The sequence below is a fragment of the Telmatherina bonti genome (assembly GCF_933228915.1).
Source record: "Telmatherina bonti genome assembly, chromosome: 5".
Lineage (NCBI taxonomy): Eukaryota > Metazoa > Chordata > Actinopteri > Atheriniformes > Telmatherinidae > Telmatherina > Telmatherina bonti.
Genome location: NC_136623.1, coordinates 10,986,889 through 11,010,384, shown reverse-complemented (window position 1 = coordinate 11,010,384; position 23,496 = coordinate 10,986,889). Strand labels below are relative to the sequence as shown.

Here is a 23,496-nt window from a genome sequence, read left to right as displayed (position 1 = left end):
GCCTGAGGGGTCAGGAGCTCCACACTTTGGGCAATGCTTCTGTTTTATGTAACCATACTCTGTCAAGTGGATGAATGAAAGACAGAAAACAACCAAAAGAACTTATAGCAGACTATAAACATGTGCAAAATAATCACAGGCACATTGTGAACCAGAAAACTGCTAAAACACAAACAAAAAACATGCTAAACAACCTAGAAACGCAGGTCACCGCTGACCAGAACGATTATTTTCAGATTATGTGCCTAAATTTCTTTTCAATTTGTTATTTGCCAGATGAAATGTAGAACAGCTGCAAGGAAACACAAAAGCACAACAAAAACAGTCTTTTTTTTAGTTCTCTTGAGCCATTTAGCTCCAAAGAGATGAGGTTCCCTTTAAAGTCTGTTTCCAGGGACCTGTCATTGCAAACCCATCCATGTTACTGGATTTCTACAGTACACTGACCTTATATTCTTTATTTTATTTGAAATGCACAAAAGCAAGAAGTGGTTTCTGGTTTCAGCCAAAAAGGTACTTAAAATCCACTAATTAAAAAAAATAAGCAAAAAAGGTGGCTAATATTGATATAAATAACGTGTGTGGTGGCATTTAAAACTTCCATGAGTTTTACAGTCTCTGATTAAAAAATGAGAAAAGAGAAAGAAAAGGAGAAAAAAGTCACTGTGTAAACTGAAAGTAACTTCACTCTTTCTTTTTGTCGGCATTTTTTTTAAATTTATGACTTTATTTATAACTTTTATAACTTTTATTTAGAACTTCAATAACTTCAAGAAAAAAAGAGAGACAGCCAAAGACAATTGTACAAAAAGCAAAAAGGGACATAGGACACTCATGAGAAGAGAGAGTTGCTATTAAAAAATAATTAAAGAAACTAAAAAAAAATGAATAAATAAAAGGGTAAATGCGAGTTACAGAATTAAATTACATTTGTTACAAATATCCTTTGTAACTTCTGTGAAAGTGGAACTTTGTGAGAACCAGGATCAGGTTGATAAGAAGTGTGGCAGGGGAATCTTCATTCTTAAAATCTGTGATACCAAACAAGACATTTTCAAAATTCAGAAGGACATCTGGTTTGATGTTATTGGAGATCAGTGCAACAATCTCCTTCCAGAAGTTTTGTGAACATAAACATTTCCTAAACAGAAAAAAAACCCCCAAAAAACTCTTCTTGACTATCTGGAAGCTCGAGACAGCGTGAACCACAAAGTCTCGCGAGATAAAGTGATGCGAGGTGTGACATTCAGGGTCCAAAGCGGCCAAAGGTAAACTTGTGTCCTATAAACTGGTTTTGGATTAATAATTGGAGAACCACAGATACCGCATCGTGTCAACAGACACGGACTCACTTCTCCTGCTTTTCAGTGAGCACGCGCTCTGACTCGCAGCTGACCTACTTTTCCTGCAAGTACAAAAACGAGGGTTTTAATGAGTGAATAGAGGACTTGTTACATGTTGGACCGACCTTTTCCAGGACGCTTGTGACACCTGCGCAGGTAACCGGACTACAGTGAAGGAGGCGCGTGCAATGGCTGAAGGCGTGCAGTTCGGTTCGGGGTCCAGGGGAGCCCGGGCCATGTTTTATATGCTCACACCGAATGAATCTTCTTTTGAAAAAATGGAAGAAGTCCCTCAGTATGTGCAACAGGTGGGTAAAACTGCTGAGACTTTCTTATCATGACGAGCTAAAATAAGCCTCTGTTATAATTCTACGCCTGATAACAGAAACATGTTTCAGGAGTTTCACCTTCAGGTCATTTATCAGTTTACAGTCAAAATTAACTTTTTTTTAAATCATAGGCTTTATTACAACCATGTTTATTGAACTTAATCAGAGTTTATCAGTTGAATATGAAGGTTTATTGCTCTTCTTTGACAATAAATAAGTGTTTTCTTGTCATCAGCTGGTAATAAGTACCCTGTTGTCTTTATTATCTGTCACCAAAGCAAACGTTTATCTAAAAAAAGGTGTTGACAGAGCAAGATTTGTTTTTAAGTATTATGAAGTAAATAAAAAACAGTTTAAATATAAAATTAAATGTAACAAACTGTCATGGTTGTCATGGTTACAGGATAATTCTGAATCTGATTTTACAAATCAGATTAAAAAGTTGCAGATTGTCAAACCTGGTAACGCAGAAATCACTAAATTTGATTGTTTTACCTGAAAAAAGCATTGAATATGACGTGGTTGTTTAAAAAGATGATAATTTCCAGCTTTACTTTCAGGTTTGTGCTAGGGCTGCTCGACTTATGACTTATGAAAATTATAATCATGATTATTTTGACTGAAATTGATATCTCGATTATTTAACACAATTATCCAGTATTTTTAAACAACGCTGCACGTCGTGGTGTTCTTGATTCCTTGTCGTGCATTATAACTGTCTAATGCACGGTTCCGAGTTATTTAATCTGCTTTTACCACTTATATAGGAACTATTTGGCCTCCATGTATGTTTTAACATTAACCTGTTAAAAGACAGCTGATTAACACGTTGCTATGGTAATGCCTGTAACGGAGGGATATTACAGTGATTAACTCGCCGAAATATGTATAGGAAAATAATGCAGCCAGTTGTCAGTGACAATGGCATAAACTATGTTTAGGTGAACTTCCACAACCTACTGCAGTTATTCTACATTGACCTGCAGCCGGAGCCGACTGAGACTGGCCGCCTGGGAGTGCTTTAGGACGGGAGAGGCTCCCGCTGCTCCTTCCTTACAGTAACTGCAGAACAATATGTGCCTTCAAGTCAGTCGCCAAAACACCAGAAAAGTCTCTAATAACTCCAGTAAAAGTTGCTAGATTTGTCGCTTTTAACAAAAAAGGTGCCAAATTGGAAAGTCGGCAAGTTGGCAACAGTGTCTGAATGAAAGCAAAGCGGCTGTGGGAGGAGTTTACAGAACAGCGCTGCAACGCCAGAGACGCTCGATTAGCAGCTGAAGACAGCAGGAGAGGAAACTGCAAAGAGAAAAATAATCGCACCCTTTTATTTCTATGATCGTTGAAAACCCAGATCGTAATTGAGATTAAAATCCGATTAATCGCCCAGTCCTAGTTTATGCTAACTTGTCATTTGGGTATATACTGCCAAACAGATGAGACATAAATGCAATGATTTATTGAAGTGTGTAAATGTAAACAGAAATGCAATATATGTTTTTAAAAAGAGTTTTAATTAGCTTGAAAGACAATATTTGATATGAACCCCTTTATTCTTCTCTTAGAAAAGCTTTTTGCTTCAGAAATAGTTCATCTGTGAGATTCTTCTTGGAATTCCAAAGGTTTTTGGATGTTGGCTGATCTCATACTGTTTAAGTAATAATGATGTCCGGCCTCTTGAAGGATTCATCTCTCCATAAGACATTTTACCACTGACTTTCACTCCAGTTCTTGTGTCATTTGGCATTTTTCCCTTCCTTTAGAATGGCTTATTGACAGACATTATCCATGGAGTTGTGTGTTATGTGCAGTTTCAACACTGGTTCATCCCTTAGGTTAGATGCCTTTTTATGTTTAAATGCTTCAGAGGCAAGAAGTTTAACAAAAAACAAAAACATTTCCTGGATTGTTAATTAGTGAAAAGCAGGCAAAGAAACTGTTGAACTACCTCCAGAAATCCTGGAGTACTATTGCAAGTAAACATGATGAGTTAAGGGGTGGCTCAAAACCTTTGCACACGACTTTACATTTGTTCTTATTTATTAGTTGACAGCTTAAATGCTTTTGGAAATTATACACAAAGTCTTCTGAAATCCCCCCCAGGTTTATTTTTCAAAATCAAAATCTCAAAGTGAAGCAACCAGGATGTGTCTTGATCAGATGTCCATGTCGACAAACCCACAGAACAATCTGCATCCCTCATAACGGGGTGTGTACATGGACAATACCCTTTCATGTGGGTTATATTTGGAACAACGTACAGCCAGAGGATTTATTTTTTGAAGAGACTTTTGGATCCAGGAGTAAAATCCTTTAGTTTTCTTCAGCTCCACCCTATTAAGCATCCTTTAATGCTTTGAGGTCAGTTCGGCTATCTGAAGTCCAGGGCACAGAAATGACTGAACATCTGCTCCAAGGTAATGGAGGGATGTTGGTCTACACCAGGGGTCATCAACTTCTTCCTTGAGAGCTACCATCCTGCAGGTTTTAGTGTTTTTCTGGTACAGCACACTTGATATAAAGGAAAAGATTCTCCAACAACTTGTTGTCATCCTCTGCAAATGGCTGCTAATGAGCAATTGATTTGGGGTGAGTGTGTTGCAGCACGAAACACTAAAATATGCTGGTTGGTAGCTCTAGAGGACCTGAGTTGGTGACCCCTGTATACACACCCTTAGACTGGCAAGTAAGATAGCTGCTAATTCCTTTCATACTCTCCATGATGAACTTTAGCTCCTCCTAACAGGGGAGATGGTTTAGAGTGACCTTCTGCAGGAGGAATAAAGATAAATATTCATTTATTCCACACTCCATCACACTGCTTGATGAGAGGCATTGTACTGCTTTTCTATCTGTAAACTCTAAGGAATTTTAATTTGTCTAAAGGTGTTTTATTAATGGACTTTATGTATTTGCAGATGTTTTTAATGGATATTTATAGACTTGTTGTTTTATATGAATGCAGTTGTTCTTAATGAATAGTGACAGCAGCTCAACTCCTTGTTCAGGCTCCTCATCTGTATACTTGAGTCCAATGTTTTATATCCGTTATCTTGTATTTTAGTCATAGCCAAATCTCACAACCACATGTAAGGGTTGGAACTAAGTTGGACCAGTAAATATAAAGCTCTGTTCCCTCTTTATAACAAAGGGGAGGTGCAAAACCCTCATTATTGCTGATTCAGCGCCGATCCATCAGCCTGTGTCCTGTTTCAGTTCTCTTTCATAATATTTTGCTCAATGTCTCACTATGGGATGCACAACTCATTATGCCAGTCCTGATTGGATGGTGAATGTGTCCATCCACATCCACTACCTTAAATAGCTCATGCGGAATATAGACATCATATATACATTGTATCACGCTGCCTATATGAGCCGACGTCTCATCGTGCCACCATCTTGGATGGGTCTCCCATGCGCCTCCAATGCATTTATTTGTAAGGTGTAGACTCAGGCACAACAATAACGAATTCACAAATTTTTACCTGATTTTTCTCACAGTTTGGATTGTTACAAAGGGCAGAGATTTGATACAGATCACTGTAAAACATTAAAACAAAGTGCTTTTATACTAAAATGGTTTTTATAATGCTATTTAACAAGACATAAGGTAGCTACAATATAAATAAATGTATTTATGAATGTGATACTAACGTGTTTGATTGTTTTTGGATGCATTTTGATGTAACTATTTTTATCTGGTCAAATAGATTATTATTCAGCCTTGTGAAATGTAATTTCACAAGATCTGGTCTCAATATTTCGCCGGTTATTGCAACTGTATGCTGAACAAAATACGGGAATAGTTGCTGGCTTTCCTTTTGACTATGGTTGAATCTTTATTTTATATACATTTATACATTGCTCAATATAGAGATACAGTTGTACAAAGTCTGAAAATAAAGTATTGTATCAAAATTGCAATTCAGAAGTTACCCAGAAAAACACTCGGAGAAGGTAAACCTCCGCTAAGGCCTTTAAAAAGTTTCTGGATCCAAACGGTGATCTGGATCACCACCAAAATTAAGTTCTTTCTCCCTTTTCATGTTTCCAACAAGTCCTGAAAACTTAATGAAAATCCTTCCATAACTTAAGTTATCTTGAACACAAACAGATAAAGCCGGTAAAAACATGACACCCTTGGTGGAGGTAATTATGCTACCATGTAAAACTCTCTTTATAAAGCATTGATATATTTTTCCATAAACACCTCGTAGGAGTAAAATTTATTATTTGCATTTCGTAGATTATTCACTGTGTTACCATTATATATAAACCAATTATGTAAAGAAGTGTTTTGTTTGTGTGTAATATATACGCTTTGTTCCACAGTAAACAGTTATTTAGGGAAACTACGTTGACTCTGCAGCAAGACTCGAAATGGGAGACCCATCCAATATGGCGGCGCCGCTGTTTCACTCTCCAGCGCTCAATGAGGCGTCTACGTATATATAATGTCTATGATGCGGACGCACCGCCTCATTCACACACCTCTTCTCGCTTGAAACATGTCTGACATGCTTGGGCTAGCTAGCGAACTTCTTAAACTGACCTTATTTAGCTTTGGTTGCCGAGCACAACACAACATGTCTTGGTCAGCACTAACCTTTAAGCCTCACTACAGCAGTTTAAACAACGAGCGTTAACACACCAGCTAATCTCTCACCTTTCCATGTTTAGCACACAGGTAACTTCTTTGATTTGTCCTAATCTTCCCGTCTTGCTCCTGTTCATCATTTCTAGTGAACAAATGTCAAATGCATAATGTTGGAAAGTCATTGTAGAGATAATTTAAAGCAACCCTATCTTACAAGTTGAATGATTTGTACTTCATCTTTAGATTAAGATAAAGCACTATTTATACAGATTATTCAAATGTAAAAAAAAAAAGAAGTAAAACTAAGTTCTTGGTGGACTTTATTCCACACCTGCTACAACCAACCAACTTAATTAATTTAAAACAAAGAAACAAACCCTTTTTCTCCTTCTTGCTGTCATTTTCCAGCGTCTCAATTACCTTTTTATTGGAGCAAATGTCTGAAGCAGGTTTAGCAACACGTGTTTGTTATGTGGTTTTTATAGGCACAACGGGAGAAGAGAACAATTACCCCCACAGCAGGAGGCCTTATAATCCACTACCAAGCACGATTAAGTAAATTTGTTATGGCTGCAGGGCTTTATGGCGATAAAAAGTTTGCATGGGTGTGTCTGAGCTGTTTGGTGATTCTGCGCTGTTTTAAAGTTTGCGATGTGTCATTAATTATTCTCCACTGTTGTTCTGTGATCCCAACAGACCAAATTAGTTATAGAAAAGAAAAAAAAACAAAACAATGCAGTCTACTAATTTATTTTGACTTGTTGGGAATTATGGCTCCATGGGTCGTTGCCAGGTCTCTCAGTTATTCAGTGATTTGAAAGCTAACGCAGTATTTCTCAGACAGCAGTGATAAAAGTGTATTGTCAGCCTACGTGTTTTCGGCCAACATCAGTCATCTGTGACCTTGTAAAAGGGATTTTTTTTTTTTGCGGGGGGAAAATGCAAACATCTGGTCCACAAATGTCACGGTTCCATGTAAGGTTGAATTCAGAAGAAAATAAAATGAAGTTATTAGATGCCACAACAAACAGTCACACCAAAGCGTGCTGCAGTATTAAACAGTGTTTACTGTGATATTTAGTTTATGTGTGAAAAGGACGAAAACACAGTAAAGTACATTTTGATTGTACCAAAGAGCCGAAAGAAGGGAACCTAAATTGCTTCAGTAGAGAAAAATAACATTTATATGAAAGGGAGAGAAAGAAGGAGGCAGTGATGGAAAAGGCCTTCCATGCATTTGTTAAAAAGGAAAGAAAGAAATAAAGCTTTTGCGCAGCATGAGAGTCGGCTTGCTCTGCTGAATAATTCTGTCCCAAGCTGTCAAGAGCTCAGGGTTGCAGAGGTAAAACTATCTGCTTGACAGGAGAGAAAAAAAAAAAAAGAAGGGAAGGTTTTCGGCCGGTGTCCAGAATGATAATCTCTCTCTCAGCGGGTTTGGAGGAGGTCTGCCTGCGCTGCGAGCCCATTTGTTAGCTGCAGCTCTGCAGTCTGCTGCCAGATGTTGGAGCATTGCGTGTGATCGCAGGTCCCTGGTGGTGCTCACGCCTCTGCTTGTGCACACACATTCACACACACACCTGCATGTTAGAGTTGAATCATTCACAAGGGGATATGCACGCACATGCATGCACACACACTTCCTCCCGCCCCACCTGCACATGTGCTCCTCTGTGGTCTCGTCACGCCTCCGCTCCTCGCTCTTGCGGGGGCCATATGTCCCCACTTTAGACTCCAGTCACTTGGTCAATGCGTGCCTTCAAGCTAAGGCTAACCAGGAGGGCTGGCTTGCTGCTGTAGTTGCAGTGGTGACCTGTTTGTTAACCTTGTCCCTCACTAATTTGTTCCATGTTTGACAGACCCATTAAGAGGTTATTACATGTTTCCAGAACTGTTAGAAATGAAGGCCCGTCACTGACTGTTTGCTTTGTGTTCACCATTTGTTTTGTCATGAGTAGTTACTGCAGGAAATCTGTCCTTTGCAGTTATTGTTTGCTGTTATAACTTCATCATTATCTCAATTCCTGCTAGTTGGAGTTCGTAATACAAGTTTTTTTTCTTTAATGGATTTGAATTTTGTATTTTATCAAGTGACTTCTTGTTGCATCAAATCAGTGTGACTGCAGCATAGTTTAGGTCACCTTCCCACCCATCTGCCATGTGGTGTTGACATGCTGTTGCAGTAGCTCAGAAGTAGCTCAGGCCAAGTACTGACTCAATAGTAGGCTTTTGGCAGTTTTGAGAGCGTCGTATGCTTGGGGTAGGAAGGGATTGGGATACTATGAGATGGATTTCAGTATTTCAGCTGCTAGATGTTTCTGTGACCTATAGCAGTCCGAAAGAGTCAGTTAGGGCCCATTTATTCTCCCTTACGTACCTGAAGGGGACATTGTCACACCTTATGTCAGGGTCCATATGTCTTTTACATTGCCTTTAGATAAGGTAGTTTATCCACTGGTGGAAAGTGCTGAGTTCCATTCAACTTTCTGGCACTGGTTGGTTGCAGAATTGTACCACTTTAAAGTTGTTTACAACTGTCCAAAAACACCAGAAAAAGTGGATTATAAAACCACAAAGTTTTTGCTCTTCTCCCCAACTTCTTCTGCGTCTTCTTCAGGTGCTTTTTATTTGAAAGTTTCAGCATCGTTTCTCCGTTCCTCTTCTTCTTCTCTGGTTTGTTCCTTTCCTTGGTTGCGTGTTAGCTATACAACTCAACACTGCCCCGAGAGATTTCCTGTGGTATTGCTTCGTCTCTGTGTCAAGGGACAAACAGCTAAGCACCTTGAAAACAGACCAAATGACTGTGGTGGAATTATGCGTGTAGTGTAGTTTTAATATGTTACTCATTTATTAAGTTTCTTTTAGGTAGTACAAGATATATATTCTGCATAGTTAGAGTAGTTCAGTAAGCTTGCTTTAGTAGATTCATACATTAAACTAAGTGTTCTGTTCAAGGCCTGTTTCAGCTTTGATTGTTGTTATCTTCAAGCTAGCAATTATTTTGACCAGTGCTGCCAGGCAAAGGTTGTTTGTGTATGCCTAAAGATCGCTGTAGCACTCTGAGCAGGGGCAGAGCTCTCGAGACCTCTCGCCCACAACATCTGTACATGGTCAATAAATTGAACAGAAAACAGTTGATTTATAGATTTATTTCTCATCGGATAAATTCCGCGACAATGACACACATTACTGATGCAGGAGATGGGTAAAAATGTCTGGTTTTCTGCATTTTCGGTGGGGCTGAGACAATATGCTTTTCATTTTTCGATTTGATTAAAATTGCAATTCCTAAGTATTACCAATGTTTAGTTTGCTTTTTAAACACCAGGCTAATATCTAAAAAGTTGCTGTGTGGAGGGTTAAACAGGGGTGTCTGCAGAGTTTGCATGTTCACCGTTTATGTGAAGGTTCTCTCTGGGTACTCCAACTTCCTACCACTGTCCAAAGACATGCATGTTAAGTTAATTAATCAATCTAAATTCTCCCTAGGAGTGAGTATGAATGGTTGTTTGGTCCTCTGTGATGAAAATGAATGAATGCTGATGAATGTTTCATGTTTTAGTCAGATGTTGCTCAAAACATGTAAAGTAGTAGGGGTGTAGCATAGATGCATACAGGATAGGAACAGAAACTAAAGTGTCAGTTGCTACGTTTACATGGGAGTTTTAATTCCTGTTTAATTCCAACTAAAAGTAAATTCTGCTTTAAACTGATGAAAAACGACCATGTAAACACTTGATTCCTAATGCAAATTTCTATTCAGAATTAAACTTAATTCCAGCGTAAGTGTCTAGTTTATTTGCATTTTAATTCCTAACTATTTAATTCCTCTGTCATGCAAACCTTAATTCTGCTCAAAGTTAATTCTAGTCGTTCTGCACATGCTCGTTACCTTGTCCTGTCCCGATGACGCGTGTTGTTTTGCCTCCCGCGTTCGGTGGTCTATTTTTCTTCTCCTTCTCAGTTGCTGCAAAAAGTAAAGTAGTATGCTGGTGTTGAGCTGTTACTTCACATTTATAATAAAAATAGCGGCAAAACTGGTAATTATTATGTAGTTTTTACAAGTTAGGACTGAAAAGACGAGAAGCAAGGAGCCAACTTTGTTTATTTCTGGTATACGTCATACGTCACGTGCACCCTCTGTCCAATCAGAACCCTTCCCAACCCGTCGCTCTAAAGAGGAGTTAAGTCAGGACGTGTTTAATGTTTCATTATTTTCATGTTAACTCGTAGGAGAATACGTTTATTCCGAAATATTAATTATTCAAATTGATTAATTATTAATTATTAAAGCTAAAAAGCTGGTGCATGTGTACAAAGATGGTCTGTAGTGACAGACATTGCACTTGAATACAAGACCAACATTAGTCTGGTTTTGTCCCAGTAACTTCTTCACCAACGACCGTTGTTTCTTTAGCGGTAATGTTGGATCCTGGTTGTCTTCAGGTGAACGTCTTGTTCCATTCGCTGCCATTTTGCATCGAAAACACACAGTGCCATTGCTCGCTTGCTGAATTCTTTTATAGGGATAAAGGTCCAACGGCTGAGAGAGGAGGTTGTGATTCACATGGACATGAACTCGTGGCAGGACCAGGTGGTAAAAGACAGGGCTGGAGATCGTCACAGAGCCATAGTGTGTGACATCATGCTATAATCCAGAAGAATTTGCACCACTAGCTTTTTACATATTTTTTTTTCATCTCTTCAATCCAGAATTGATGCATTTCTGCTTATTTCCACTTTAACATTGAGCATCAGTCCATTTGAATTTCCTGACTTAATGTCTCTTACTCCTTGTTTTAGTTTGCTTGGCTTCCATCTGACATTACTAAAAAGAAAATGTGCTGTTTGTCAGCACTGATGTGTAATTTATCCACTGAGATCATTCCTACCTCCACTGCTGCTTTGTTTGAATAAATGTTTGTTCTTTCCAACCTGCCAAATCACTGCAGCTTTAGACCCGCTGCCTCAGACTCGTACAGTGAAACAAACAGCAAAGACCACAAGACGTAAAAGTCCTGCAAGGTTTTAGCTCATCTGCCAAAACAAATACTCACGCTCATCACAAGTGGTAAAAGCAACAGTGGAACTTGAAACAATCTTGTTTTCACAGAGTTTTCTGGTGATCATTGATGTATATAATTCTCTTTGAGTGTGCAGGCTTCTCCATTTTTTATTGGACTGATGGTTCTGGAGCTGGTGGTGGGCATGCTGAAGACGGGACGTCCCGTGGTCACTATCAGTGATGGACTCACCTCCATATCTGCTGGAATGATCTCCAGACTGCCAATGTGAGTGTTTCAGCAGGCCAGAGGGGTCATGCTGTATGATGGATAGGAGTTTGTAATGCACTACTGAATTTCACAGCTTTTTGTCATATTTGTTGATTTGTAGTGCGATTAATAGAAAAGTGTCAACCATGTGATTTGTGCACATCAGTGGGGCTGTGAAAAAGCTGTTTCCACAGTGATTGCTTCCAGGTCTACTTGCAGATCAGTGTGAAGCAGTTCAACAGCCGAGACAGCTGCAAACTTATGTGTGTCATGCATCCATCCATTTTCTTAACCTTGTTCCAATTAGGGGTTGCAGGGAAACTGGAGCCTATCCCAGCAATCACTGGTCGAAAGGCAGGGTACACACTGGTCAGGTCGCCAGTGTGTGTGTTCATACAGTTCAGAAATTTAAACTCAAACAATGAGCTTTTCCTCTACTTTGTGCTTGATATCTGGCCCATGAGGCCGACTACCCTGCAGGTTTTAGATGTTTCCCTCCTTTGATGGTTGACAAATTATTGGATTATTAAGAGGCTTGTGTGGAACTGAACAAAAAGCTTTTACAGAGATCCATCTAATTTAAATCAGGTGTGATCGAGCAGGGAAACATCTAAAACCTGCAGGACAGTAGCCTTCCAAAACTGAAATTGGACATGCATGGTCTTGATCTGGGATGTCCAGTTCTGGTTTCCCAAGGGCCACTGTCTTGTAGGTTTTAGATATTTCCATGCATGCAGGAGATGATAAACTGTCAGAGATCCATTTAATTTTTGGGTGAACTTAATGAATCTTTAGTGGATTCAACTGGATTTCGAGATGCTACTGAACCTTCATCTGGAACAGGATTCATTTCTGATCCTTTTTGCACCTGGATACTGACATTTTCACCTTGGGTCTTAGATGTCACATGTGAAATATGCTTGTGATATAATACTAAAATGGCCTGACTACTTTCATGCTGTCCAAAACAAACCCTCAATACTGTAAACGTAGGATTTCTTGGGGTGCCGTTGGTGTCGCTTAGTCTTGACACTGATGCTGCAGATGGTAAGTCAAATTAGGATAATGGGGTGTGGAGGTCAGGTCAGCGCTCTGAGCTCTGTGACCCATTCCTTAAGCTTTTCCTGTGCAGTTTTAGCAGTTTGGGCATGCTCCATCAATGTTGGTGTCTGTCAAAGAAACATTAAATGTTGCTCTCTAGTTCATTGGGTTGTAAACGTTGATGTAGCCACAGTGAAACTCATTTTTTTATGCTTTATGGAGCTTCTGAATGACAACTCAAGGACAAGTACATCCACTGTGTAGCAGCTACAGTATTTGGTCAGCAGCACATTACTCAGAGTTGTAAACATGTTATTTCTGCTGCATAATTGACCATTGTGACTTGGAAGTCAATGAGAATTGACACACTTTCAAACACAGCCTCCAGTGGCCATTTGAGGAACTGCAGTTCTTGATATTTCTGCTTAAGCTAATTTTCTTTAGTCCTAAAAGTTTCAGTTTTAATTAAATAAATCACGAGTCAGTGGTTTAATAAATGTTCTCTTTATTTACCACCATAAGACAGAAGCAAGTAATTTGAGTTATTATAATAAAGGTTATAATTAAATATGTCCGATATTATCTGCATTCTGATATTTTCGGCTGATATCAAATTAAAAGGCAATATTGGGAATTATCAGTATTGGCGTTCACTTTTTTAATGACATAACTTGTACACAACATGCACATATTATATATCAAACTGTTCAGGTAAGTCCCCTCTAACTCAAAATGACAACATATAAGAGATGTCGTGTAAAGTTTTCCAGACATTTTTGTTTGTTTGACACAACTTGCTCCAAAATATTGGTCTTGGTTCATACTGGTTCATATCAGAAATGAATGTTGGTCAAAATCAGTATGTCAGATATCAGTAAAAAAGCCTATTTCTAAGATCTCTAGTTAAAATTGATATAATATTAAGTTCACTTAATATAATCACTGATGTATTTGTTACCAAGCTGCTCTATGTGAACATTCTCATGAAAAATTGTCTTCTATCTCAATTTATTTTGTAAAGAGATTCATACAGATACGTGACACTGTCCATCTCCAGGTTGCTGATAAGAGGCTGTGAGCTGACGGCTTACATATATGTGTGGGAGCACTTCCGGATGGTGGAGCTGCCCTGGAACTCTGCCTGGACCTGGTGGCTCACCCTGTTAGGAGTGGACTTCTGCTACTACTGGGTCCATCGCTTTGCTCATGGTACTGATGACACACTCAGATTCCTGAAATTCAGCAGAAAACTTTTGAGTTTTATGCATTGTTTGACTAAATCCTGCTAATAAAGCACATATTATGCAGGAAATTCCCATAAACTTTCACAGTATCTAAAAGTCTTAGCTTAAACAGGGAAGACTATTTAGAGATGTTGCAAAAAGAACTAACTCCAGTCCTGCACAATTAGATTTTCTGGTTCTCACTTCTGTACACAAGACTACATGCTCCTAAAGCTGTTTGCATCACTACATTAACATGTGCATGAACAAAGTGACTGATATGAACTTGAAAGCATCATTAGGCCTGAACATCCAGATCCAGGAACCCAAAGCAAGTTTGTATGTGCAACATTCTTCTCCCTGGCACCACAGACTGGCATGACTGCACCGAGATGCAGGATTCTTGTGCTCTGCTACTGAGTGTCAGAGATTGCAAAGACATGATTGTTGTTGGCTTTGAGTGGTAGGTTGACGGTGAAGGTTTAAATTAAACTAATTTAAACAATGAGCAGTGAGGTCTGGATTTATCTAGAAGTCCTGGTAGTGATGGGTCATTAAGTGTTTTGTTGCACTGGAAGACTTAGAATTGTAAATAAAACCGTATTAAACCGACACTACAGTTGATCATTATGTAATTGCTACAAAAGTATGGGGAAAATGAGTTTTCTTTACCTCTGCCTACTCCTTTTTTAGATAAAAGAAAGAGAACAACCATTTCCCTTTTTTGATCAAGGTACACCTTTCAAATTCTGACATTGTCTTCATGGTGCCTTCAAGCACATCTTATCAACTAAATCTATATGTAGATGGCCAAGGCTGTAATTTAAAGTTTTAACCTGATTAGATTTCTGTGAATAATAATATATATTATTTAAATGTTGGAAATTTGTAAGTATTTAATAAGAAAAAGGCTAAAAAAAAAGAAAAAAAAAGGAAAATAGATGGTGAGAAGATAAGTCACGGAGCAACAGAGATGAGCTGAGGATTGCTTAAAGTTCCATGTTTAGTTTCTGAAGTGACTGAAGTACAAATGATGTTCCACAGTATACTGGACAGGAAGTCCAGCACATGCTTTCCACATGGGCCACAAGTCTAGTGGGATTTTAGTCAGATTGACATGTTTAAAATGCATCTTTTGAATTTTGGTCAGAGTTTGACTGCAGTTGTCGTTGTCAGCTTTGGACAATATCCACGTATTCTGTTAGATGAATGTCCTAAAACATTCTTCTAGCCTAATCCTCTTCCCCACTGTCCGTACAAGTGCTCTGTGTGTTTCATTACAATAAAGCAAAATAAGCAACGTTCATCCCATGCTTCAAAGATCCTTGTGGAGTTTCCAGGGTTGTGTTTGTGTTCTCAGTGTATTACTTTGCCAATATAAGTCTGATACCTACTGGCATCAAACTATCTTTGACTTTCATGTTGCTCTCACATAGTAAAAACAAAGACTACAAAGTTAGCTGATGATAAATGGCTGTAAAATGTTGATTTAGTTGCTTTCCCTGTGGGGAGGAGTCCAGAACATGGCAGTCACATCATGTTTTCCTGGACACTGCAGAGGAAGCAATTATTTTTGAGTTACATCCAGCTGCTTCAGAGCTGTGCAGATGTGAGAGGCCTCGGTCTCCAGAGGCTTGTGGTCTCAACTCAGGTCTGCCACAGCAACAGGCTGTATATAGCCATGTCTCTGAAGCAGCGACGTCCTGCAGCAAATACAGATAGGAAATATTACCAGATACAGTCTCTGTTGTAGTGGCTCCATGTTGTTGCTTTATTAAGGGCTGTCTGCATGTGTGTTGGCCCAGCAGCGCATGTGCTACATGGTCAGCTGCCACTCAACGCACCGTATGAGAGGTATTTATTTGTGGCCTGCAGCGATGTTTATTTGTGTCAGTGGCACATTAAGTTGCCCGCCGTCTGGCCCACATAGTTTTGGATTAAAGTCCATGCTGCTGCGTTGACATTAGCATCTGGCTACATGGAAGCTGTGTGTTTTAAAGGGATGCCACAGCTCGTCAAAAACTTGCCAACACACTTTTGAGGTGAGCCAGAACAGCCCTTTTGGATCCTGGTGGTCTTTTTTTTTTTTCTTTTTGACACCTACATTATTATGAACATGCACATGAAGATGTTTCGAGCATCCAGCTTTATTGTCACACATTGAGATACATAAATTATCTGCATCAGCTTTGGCTTTTATATGTTATCTAGCTCCATTTGATGAAACATTTTGTTTTAAACATTTTCCTGCTGCCTTTATGAACCATTGTACTGATGCTCCATAGATGTTTGGACTCATCGCTATCCACACACTTCTACTTCTTTGTAAAGAATGTCTACAATTGATTGAGCTAGCTTTGATTAGCTTAGCATTAGACTTTGTTTTACTTGTTTTTCTGGGAAAAACCCCAGATGTGTTTGTCTGTTATCACAGTGAATACACGGTGAAGTGTGTTATTATATATATTCTTTTTGATATAAATAAGAAGAAATTGATTCCTCAGTTTGAAAAGTTAGACCACCGAGGAAATACCTCGCCAGACAGTTGTGTAAACGAAGCTCTGGACTTTTGTCAAAAATCCTGGAAAGTTAATTTAAACAACAGGTTGTGATAGTCCAGAGGTTGGTGATATGTGTAATGAAAAACCTGGAAGATGATGATTTGTTTCTGGAGTAATGTCCCACCTCACTGACAAAAAGTCGCAGACAGTTTTCATCAACATACTGTGTACATGAGTTTATTTGAGGAACTACATCATTTTTTCAAACTGCAAAATCAGTTTCAAGTCTAAAAAAAATGCTTTCCACTTATTCTCGTTTCCTCTTCTCCTAGCCTGTTGGGTTTGTTATTGTGGAACATTGTGGGGTCATGTGGCGCTCGCTTAGCATATGTAAGCTTTTCCTTTTGTTACCAGAGGGAAGCTGCTGTTCCTGACCGCATGACCAGGCCGGCACGAACCTCACTCCTTACGTTGGTCAGCTGAAATTGTCTCAGTCAACCAAATTCTTGCCTCTTGATCCTTCCATAGGAATTTTCAGCCAGAATATTCCAATGTGGAAGACACAGCGATGCCTTTAGGATTGAAATAAATGAATGTAACAAGTCCTACTCAAAAAGGGTCAAAGTTTAGCAGTTGTGCCTTGTTTTATTGCCTTCATTTTAAAGGCATTTTTCAGTCTCGTTCATAATAACAATTACACTGTATCAGCTTTCCTTTTTTCTATCAACATATAAAGCTTGATATTATATTATTTAAAAAGAAAGATCATAATAGAAAAGTTCATGAAAAGCCTAAATGACATCCCCGGTTGGGAAAATTACCTCAGCTCTAAATACTACTTTAGTTTGACCATTTTTATGAACATTTAAAGTTTCCCTCTCATGACCTACCAAAACGGATGCCTCAAAGATCATTAAGTGGAAAGTACTTGGCACGCAATGTTCACTCTGCAGGCCTTGCTTCGTTTCGGCCTCCACAGGAGCAGCAGCAAAGCCTGGGACTGGCTTGTGTTTGTGGCTTTCTCTTTGCATTTGGGTTGGATCTGTGTAGATAAGAAGTTGTAGTGTAATGTTGAGGCAAATTAAAAGCAAACATTTGAATGACCTTTGTGCACACAAATTCTAATGATGTGTGCTCCTGATACCATTATTTGCATGAATTCTTATCACGAGTACACGTCCCAGAATCCGCTCTGCAGCTTTAGAGAGTACAGCTTTTATAAAGAAGTGTTGGTCTTTCTCATAATCAGGTTTTACTTTCAAGAAAACAAAGATGTATGTTTTCAGAGCCAAGAGATTTCAAAACAGTTTAGCCCCCCTGCCGTCTAGGATAACATGAGCTTTGCTTTACATTTACCCACTGGTTTATGTATTAACAGCCATCGAAGCCACCTTACATAAACACATCAGTTCAATAACCTGATGACTGACAAGAATAGAAAACAAATTCAACTCACCCCAGTTTGTTTTCTCCTCCTTTTTAGCCTATAGGCTTCTTTCAGCAGCAGACAGACTATATATGTTCCAAACTTTTCTATTCTGAACCATCCTGGAACCAGATGGTTTTGGGTGAGCAGGAGGCGGACTTGTATCGGATGCGGCCGGCTTGTTGACAGGCCGGTTGATTCTGTTTATTCTAACCTCATATCGCAAGAGCCACTAATAGCAGCTGAGCGCTTGGGCAGCATCTATATCCAGGCATGCCAGCCAGGGTGAAGCCATTAATCAGCCAGTCAGCTGTCTGTGCTCTGATTATACGTGAGGTAATGGAGTTACGTTGCAGTTGTCTCACCACACTAACTGCTACTGTTACGCTTATAGCTCAGAAAGATCAGAGCATCGCTTAAAAGTCTCCTGAAATGGTATTATTACCTCTTCAAATTTGTGTATTTTGAGACAAAAAGCTGAAACTGGTTAAAAAAATTTCATCGGGAGTTTACTTTGCATCGCTAGCTGAAAGCCAGTGCTCATGAAACTCCAAGAATGGAGGTGCTTAAGTGACCAAAACTACATCAAAATACCCACAATCAGGTGGTTTGATACAAATTGTTGCCTGTTATGCCCTTTATTACAGCAAAAGACAATCCTACTTGTAATTTTAGTTTTAAATTTCTTTAAAAAAAAAAAAAAAAAAAAAGGTCCAGTAAAGGATTCAGGAGGTAGAAGGTATGTCATGCAAGCAAAATGAAAAGATAAAGGCTGGAGGTTGTTACAATGTAATAAGGTTTAACCAACAATAAGTTTAGTTTTTCAAAGGAAAGATAAAGGCTTTACCACCTATGGAAAAACTGGAGACTTTAAAAAAAAATGCAGTGACATTATGTCTCAGTATGTAGCGTAAGTGCAAAACATGTGAAGATACAATAATCTCTTTTGTGTGTAATATATATATTTACATTTAATTATTTTATATAGCTTTGATATTATAGAATATATAAGTTTTGATGTAGGACTGAAAGGTTTAGGAGGTCCTTTATTCTAGCGGGATTTGAACTGTTTAATATTTGTCTTTAATTTATTCTATTTATCGTTTTCTTTAATTTATTCATTTATTCATTCATTTACTGTTGGAACACGGGACATGGACAAAGTGAATAAAGTGTCTGTCTATCTATCTATCTATCTATCTATCTATCTATCTGTCTGTCTGTCTGTCTGTCTGTCTGTCTGTCTGTCTGTCTGTCTGTCTGTCTGTCTGTCTGTCTGTCTGTCTGTCTGTCTGTCTGTCTGTCTATCTGTCTATCTATCTATCTATCTATCTATCTATCTATCTATCTATCTATCTATCTATCTATCTATCTATCTATCTATCTATCTGGCTGGCTGGCTATCTAGATAGCTAGATAGCTATTTATCTAGCTGTCTATCTCACTATCTATCTAGCTATCTTTCTAGCTAGCTGTCTAGCTATCTTTCTAGCTGTCTATCTAGCTATCTTTCTAGCTGTCTATCTAGCTGTCTATCTAGCTATCTATCTAGCTGTCTATCTAGCTATCTATCTATATATATCTCTATCTATCTAGCTAGCTAGCTACCTAGCTTTAATGCAATACACAATTCTGCATAATGACCTGGGCTCAAGTGTTTTTTTTTAACCTGAACACATTTAAGATGGACTGAAGAAAGGGTGACTTAACTTGGCTGTAACGTCTATGTATTCTGCATGCTGATGGACCCTTTGTTCCACAGAATGAGACACTACTTTTGCATTGCTAACACCTTACTGCATCCTCTGTATCCCTTTGGCGACATGTCCACACCCTTGTCTCTCATTCAGCCCTCCAGACAGCAGCAGCTGTTAAGACAAACAGATGTGCTCAGCACTCCTCCGCTGTCCTCCATCCCCAAGGAGACGCTGCCGATGTGGATGTTATTGTTTGGGAAGTAGCTCCTCCTGACTGTAGGATGGAGCCTTCAAAATGCCCCCCGGTGGCCAGGTCTCCATAAATCTTCCATCTGACGGCAAGTTCCGGGCTCAGTGCAAGTTGCAGGGCTGACAAAGGAATCCGGGCCCCTGGCTGGCCTGCTGGTTCTGTTGGTACGGTTTGGCCAGGATGTGGGAGTCTCACTCACAGCAGTAGAAAAGAGCAAGTGAAAGGCCTCACGGGAGGTAAAGATAACATCAACAGTGATAGATAGGTCTCTGTGCTCATAGTCTCTGTCTGCTGTTTGTGTTGAAAGAGTGAAAAGGAATGTTAGCTTGGGGAGAATGAAACCATTCTGATTGTACCGAGACAGTACAAAAGATAATATCCACAGGGCCCGTAGGCACACGATTTAAACAAAGTGTGGAAAAGAAGGGTTGTTATGATCACTGAGAGGGTTGCTGAGCTCAGCAGAGGCCACAGTCCAGCCGTCTGCTGCCCTCGTGTGCTCCGCTCGCTGCACACTCTGTCTGCAGCGTTGATGGAAGAGCTGCCAACGTCTTTATAAAACTTTATTAATATAGCGCTTTTCATAGACACAAGGTCACAAAGTTTTTCACAACAATAAAAACACAGAAAACCTGTAACGTGTGGAAAATAAATACATAAATGAATAAAAACAGTACAAATACACAGTAGTGTCACCGAGTCTTTTTGCAGCTACAATGCTCGCCTGAACAAATATGTTTTTAAGAGGTTTTTAAAAGCATCTACTGAATCCAGAGAGCACAGATCCTGGGGAAGGTCAATCCAGAGATGGGGAGCGACAGCTTTAAAAGAACGGTCTCCCAGGGTTTTAAAACGGGTTTGTGGGACCATCAATAGGTGTTTCCCGGTCGACCATAGACTTTGAGCCGGACGGAAGAGCTTAACTAAGTCCTCAATGTAACTAGGGCCCTGTAGATGTAGGGCTCGGAAAGTGAGTAGCAGGATTTTAAAACGAATACGATATTCAACAGGAAGCCAGCGAAGAGACTTTAAAACGGGTGTGATGTGGGCTCTTCTGCTTGTTCTCAGAAGCCTCTGTGCTGAGTTTTGCACTGTCTGAAGACGAGCCAGTGCTTTTGTGTTAAAGCATGTAAATAATCTGTTGTAATAGTCTAATCGTGAGGTCACAAATGCCTGTATAATCATTTCAGGCTCTTGCTTAGACATCATTGGTCTCAGCTTAGCAATATTACGTAGTTGAAAACAGCTATTTTTAAACAACTGTCTTGAATGATGGTCTAATGACATAGATTCATCGAATATTACCCCTAGTTTTCTAAGCTTAGGCTTGGCTGAAAAGCTCAGGTTGCCTAGATGTTGCTTTATGTTTGAGATTTCACTGTCTAGAGCAATAATAAGTGTCTCGGTCTTATCAGAGTTAAGTTGGAGACTGTTACAGTCTCCAACTTAACAAAATGTTACAGTACAGTTGGAGGTCATCAGCAAATAAGTGATAGGAAACATTCTTACACTGCTGGATAATCTGACCAAGAAGAAGGATGTATAATAAGAACAGAAGCGATCCCAACACAGAGCCCTGAGGTACCCCACATAACAATCTACCGGGCTTAGAAAGTATGTGGTTGGCAGAAGCACAAAAGTTTCGACCCACTAGGAATGAGATAAACCTCTGTAAAACTGTGCCAGACATCCCAATCAGATTCTGCAGCCTTTCTGTTAAGATGTGGTGGTGGACCGTGTCAAAGGCCGAAGACAGATCCAGCAGACCCAACACTGTACATCTTCCTGAATCAGCAGACATCATGATGTCACTAGACACTTTCAGTAATGAGGTTTCTGTAGAGTGATATTTACGAAACCCTGACTGAAAGATGTTATACATGTTGTGTGACTCTAAAAATGAAGTCAGTTGCTTTGCTGCCACCTTTTCCAACATTTTAGCAAGGGAGGGCAGTTTGGAAATCGGCCTGAAGTTCTTAAGATCGGATTTGTCCAAGTTAGCTTTCTTGAGTGTTGGTTCCACAATGGTGGGCTTAAATAAATTTACGCCAGAGGAAATCGACAAGTTAAACATTTTGGTCACCCAAGGCCCAATTGTGTCAAAGGCAATGAGAAAAAGCTTAAAAGGAAGTACATCCACAGAACTGGAGGGTCTCATTGTAGCCACCAGCGCTGAGTTATCTTCAAATGACACATGATTAAAAGAGAAACAACTCTGAGATGGAGGTTGAACATGGGCTGGATTACACAAGGAAGGTGGAGGGATTTGAGCTTTTATGCCCTTGATCTTATTCATAAAAAAGTCCAAAAATTCATGCCTGTTGGGATCCCACCTTTGGGTTACAGTGTGATAGTAGAATTTCAGCTGCACATTTCTTTTATCATTGTTGTCAATCATATCTTTCCATTAGGCAAAGTTATTTATTGGAATAGAGGCTTTTACAATGTAATATATAGAATCAAGCGTTATTATACCCCTGCAAAGCCCACAGCCCCGACTAGAGATGCCATGCCTGTATGTTGTAAGTATCATCATGAAAACAAAGTATAAACTCATAAATTATAAGGTTTTATGTATTAACTAATTAAAAATAATCCTCTGGTCCTTATCATGTCTTAATATGAGGTAATAAAATCTCAAATAAATTATATTACAATTCAATTACCATAGGCAATTATGAAGTTAATAAAAGCTGAGCCAAAATGCAGAAACTAGTGTGTGATCTGTATCCAAAACAATGGTTTAATTTAACAGTTAAACCACCTTCAGCCACAATAACTTGTAAAAATCCATTTCTGTATTGTTTTCAGTGTTTCTTTGGTTTATAATCACAGTCCTTTAACTGAACCACAACAACCATAAACCTTGATTCTCTGATTTTCTTGTAAATCTGCTGTTTGACTTCATTTTTTTGTTTGATGACCTCATTTCAGACTAACTTTAACTGTTAGGCAGACACTTTGGTATATTGGAAGTTTCTGGTTGACTCAATGGCTACACACTGTCCATGTCCCGTGTTTACAAAACAGGCAGAAAAACTCCAACCCTGAGATTTAGCGCGGAAGCTTTTTGCTGTTTCTCTCAGCATTGCTGGGTCTGGGTTGGGTTGAACCTGCTGGAACAACCAGTCGTGGAAAGGTTTTCTCAAATCTTTTTGCATTTGTGAATAATCTTTCTCACGAAATAATGATGGGCTCCAAGTAATCTTTGAAGCATTTTTATCCTTCCCAGACTGATGGAAGCAGCAATGGTTCCTCTAAGATAATTGCTGATGTTAAAATACACCTGAATGAAGCAGATTAGTAAACTGCCAAAACATCTGCTTTCCTATAGGGTCTCAATGATAATCAGTTTATATGCTGACCTCAGTTTACGAACAAGGTTCATTCCTACACTGTGGCATAACCCAAAATTTCGCATAAGTTGGATTTTTATCCTTAAATAGCTCCTAAATTCCCCCTTAATCTCTAAATAACTATCTAAATACTTGTATTGTATACAAATGTAACAATGGCACAGGCTATTAAAATAGACGTTTCAATTAAGTACTTAATACACACATTGAGGCGTTGTTTCAGCCTCTACGTTACACATCGTAAGAGTTTATTCGGTACCTCATAACTTCAAAAACTTAGATTATTTTTTGTTTACATTTATTTAATAAGTGTCATGAAGTCAAAATGATGTAACCTGAGGACCACCTGTATCTAGTTTGATTAGCAGAACCTGCTTGATATTTATTTCCCTTCTTTGCTTTTTGTCGCCACAGCGAATCATCTGGTTCCCTCTGACCCTCTGCATCCACTGCCTGATACTTA

The 23,496-nt window shown here is 39.1% G+C and overlaps 1 protein-coding gene and 1 long non-coding RNA gene across 2 annotated transcripts in view; one reads left to right on the top strand and one right to left on the bottom strand.

Moving 5' to 3' along the window:
• Window positions 1–1,250: 1,250 nt before the first annotated feature.
• Window positions 1,251–23,496, top strand: part of agmo (alkylglycerol monooxygenase) — a 71,580-nt gene continuing 49,334 nt past the window's right edge. The window contains exons 1-3 of the mRNA XM_079240054.1: window positions 1,251–1,651; window positions 11,427–11,557; window positions 13,638–13,789. Coding sequence (XP_079096180.1) covers window positions 1,532–1,651; window positions 11,427–11,557; window positions 13,638–13,789 — 403 coding nt within the window. The 5' untranslated portion in view covers window positions 1,251–1,531. The remainder of the gene's footprint in view (window positions 1,652–11,426; window positions 11,558–13,637; window positions 13,790–23,496) is intronic.
• Window positions 16,536–17,938, bottom strand: LOC306755613. Its single transcript, XR_013771298.1, has 3 exons — window positions 17,761–17,938; window positions 17,195–17,346; window positions 16,536–16,876 (listed from the first exon to the last, which is right to left on the bottom strand). It is a non-coding gene; the product is annotated as an uncharacterized lncRNA (long non-coding RNA).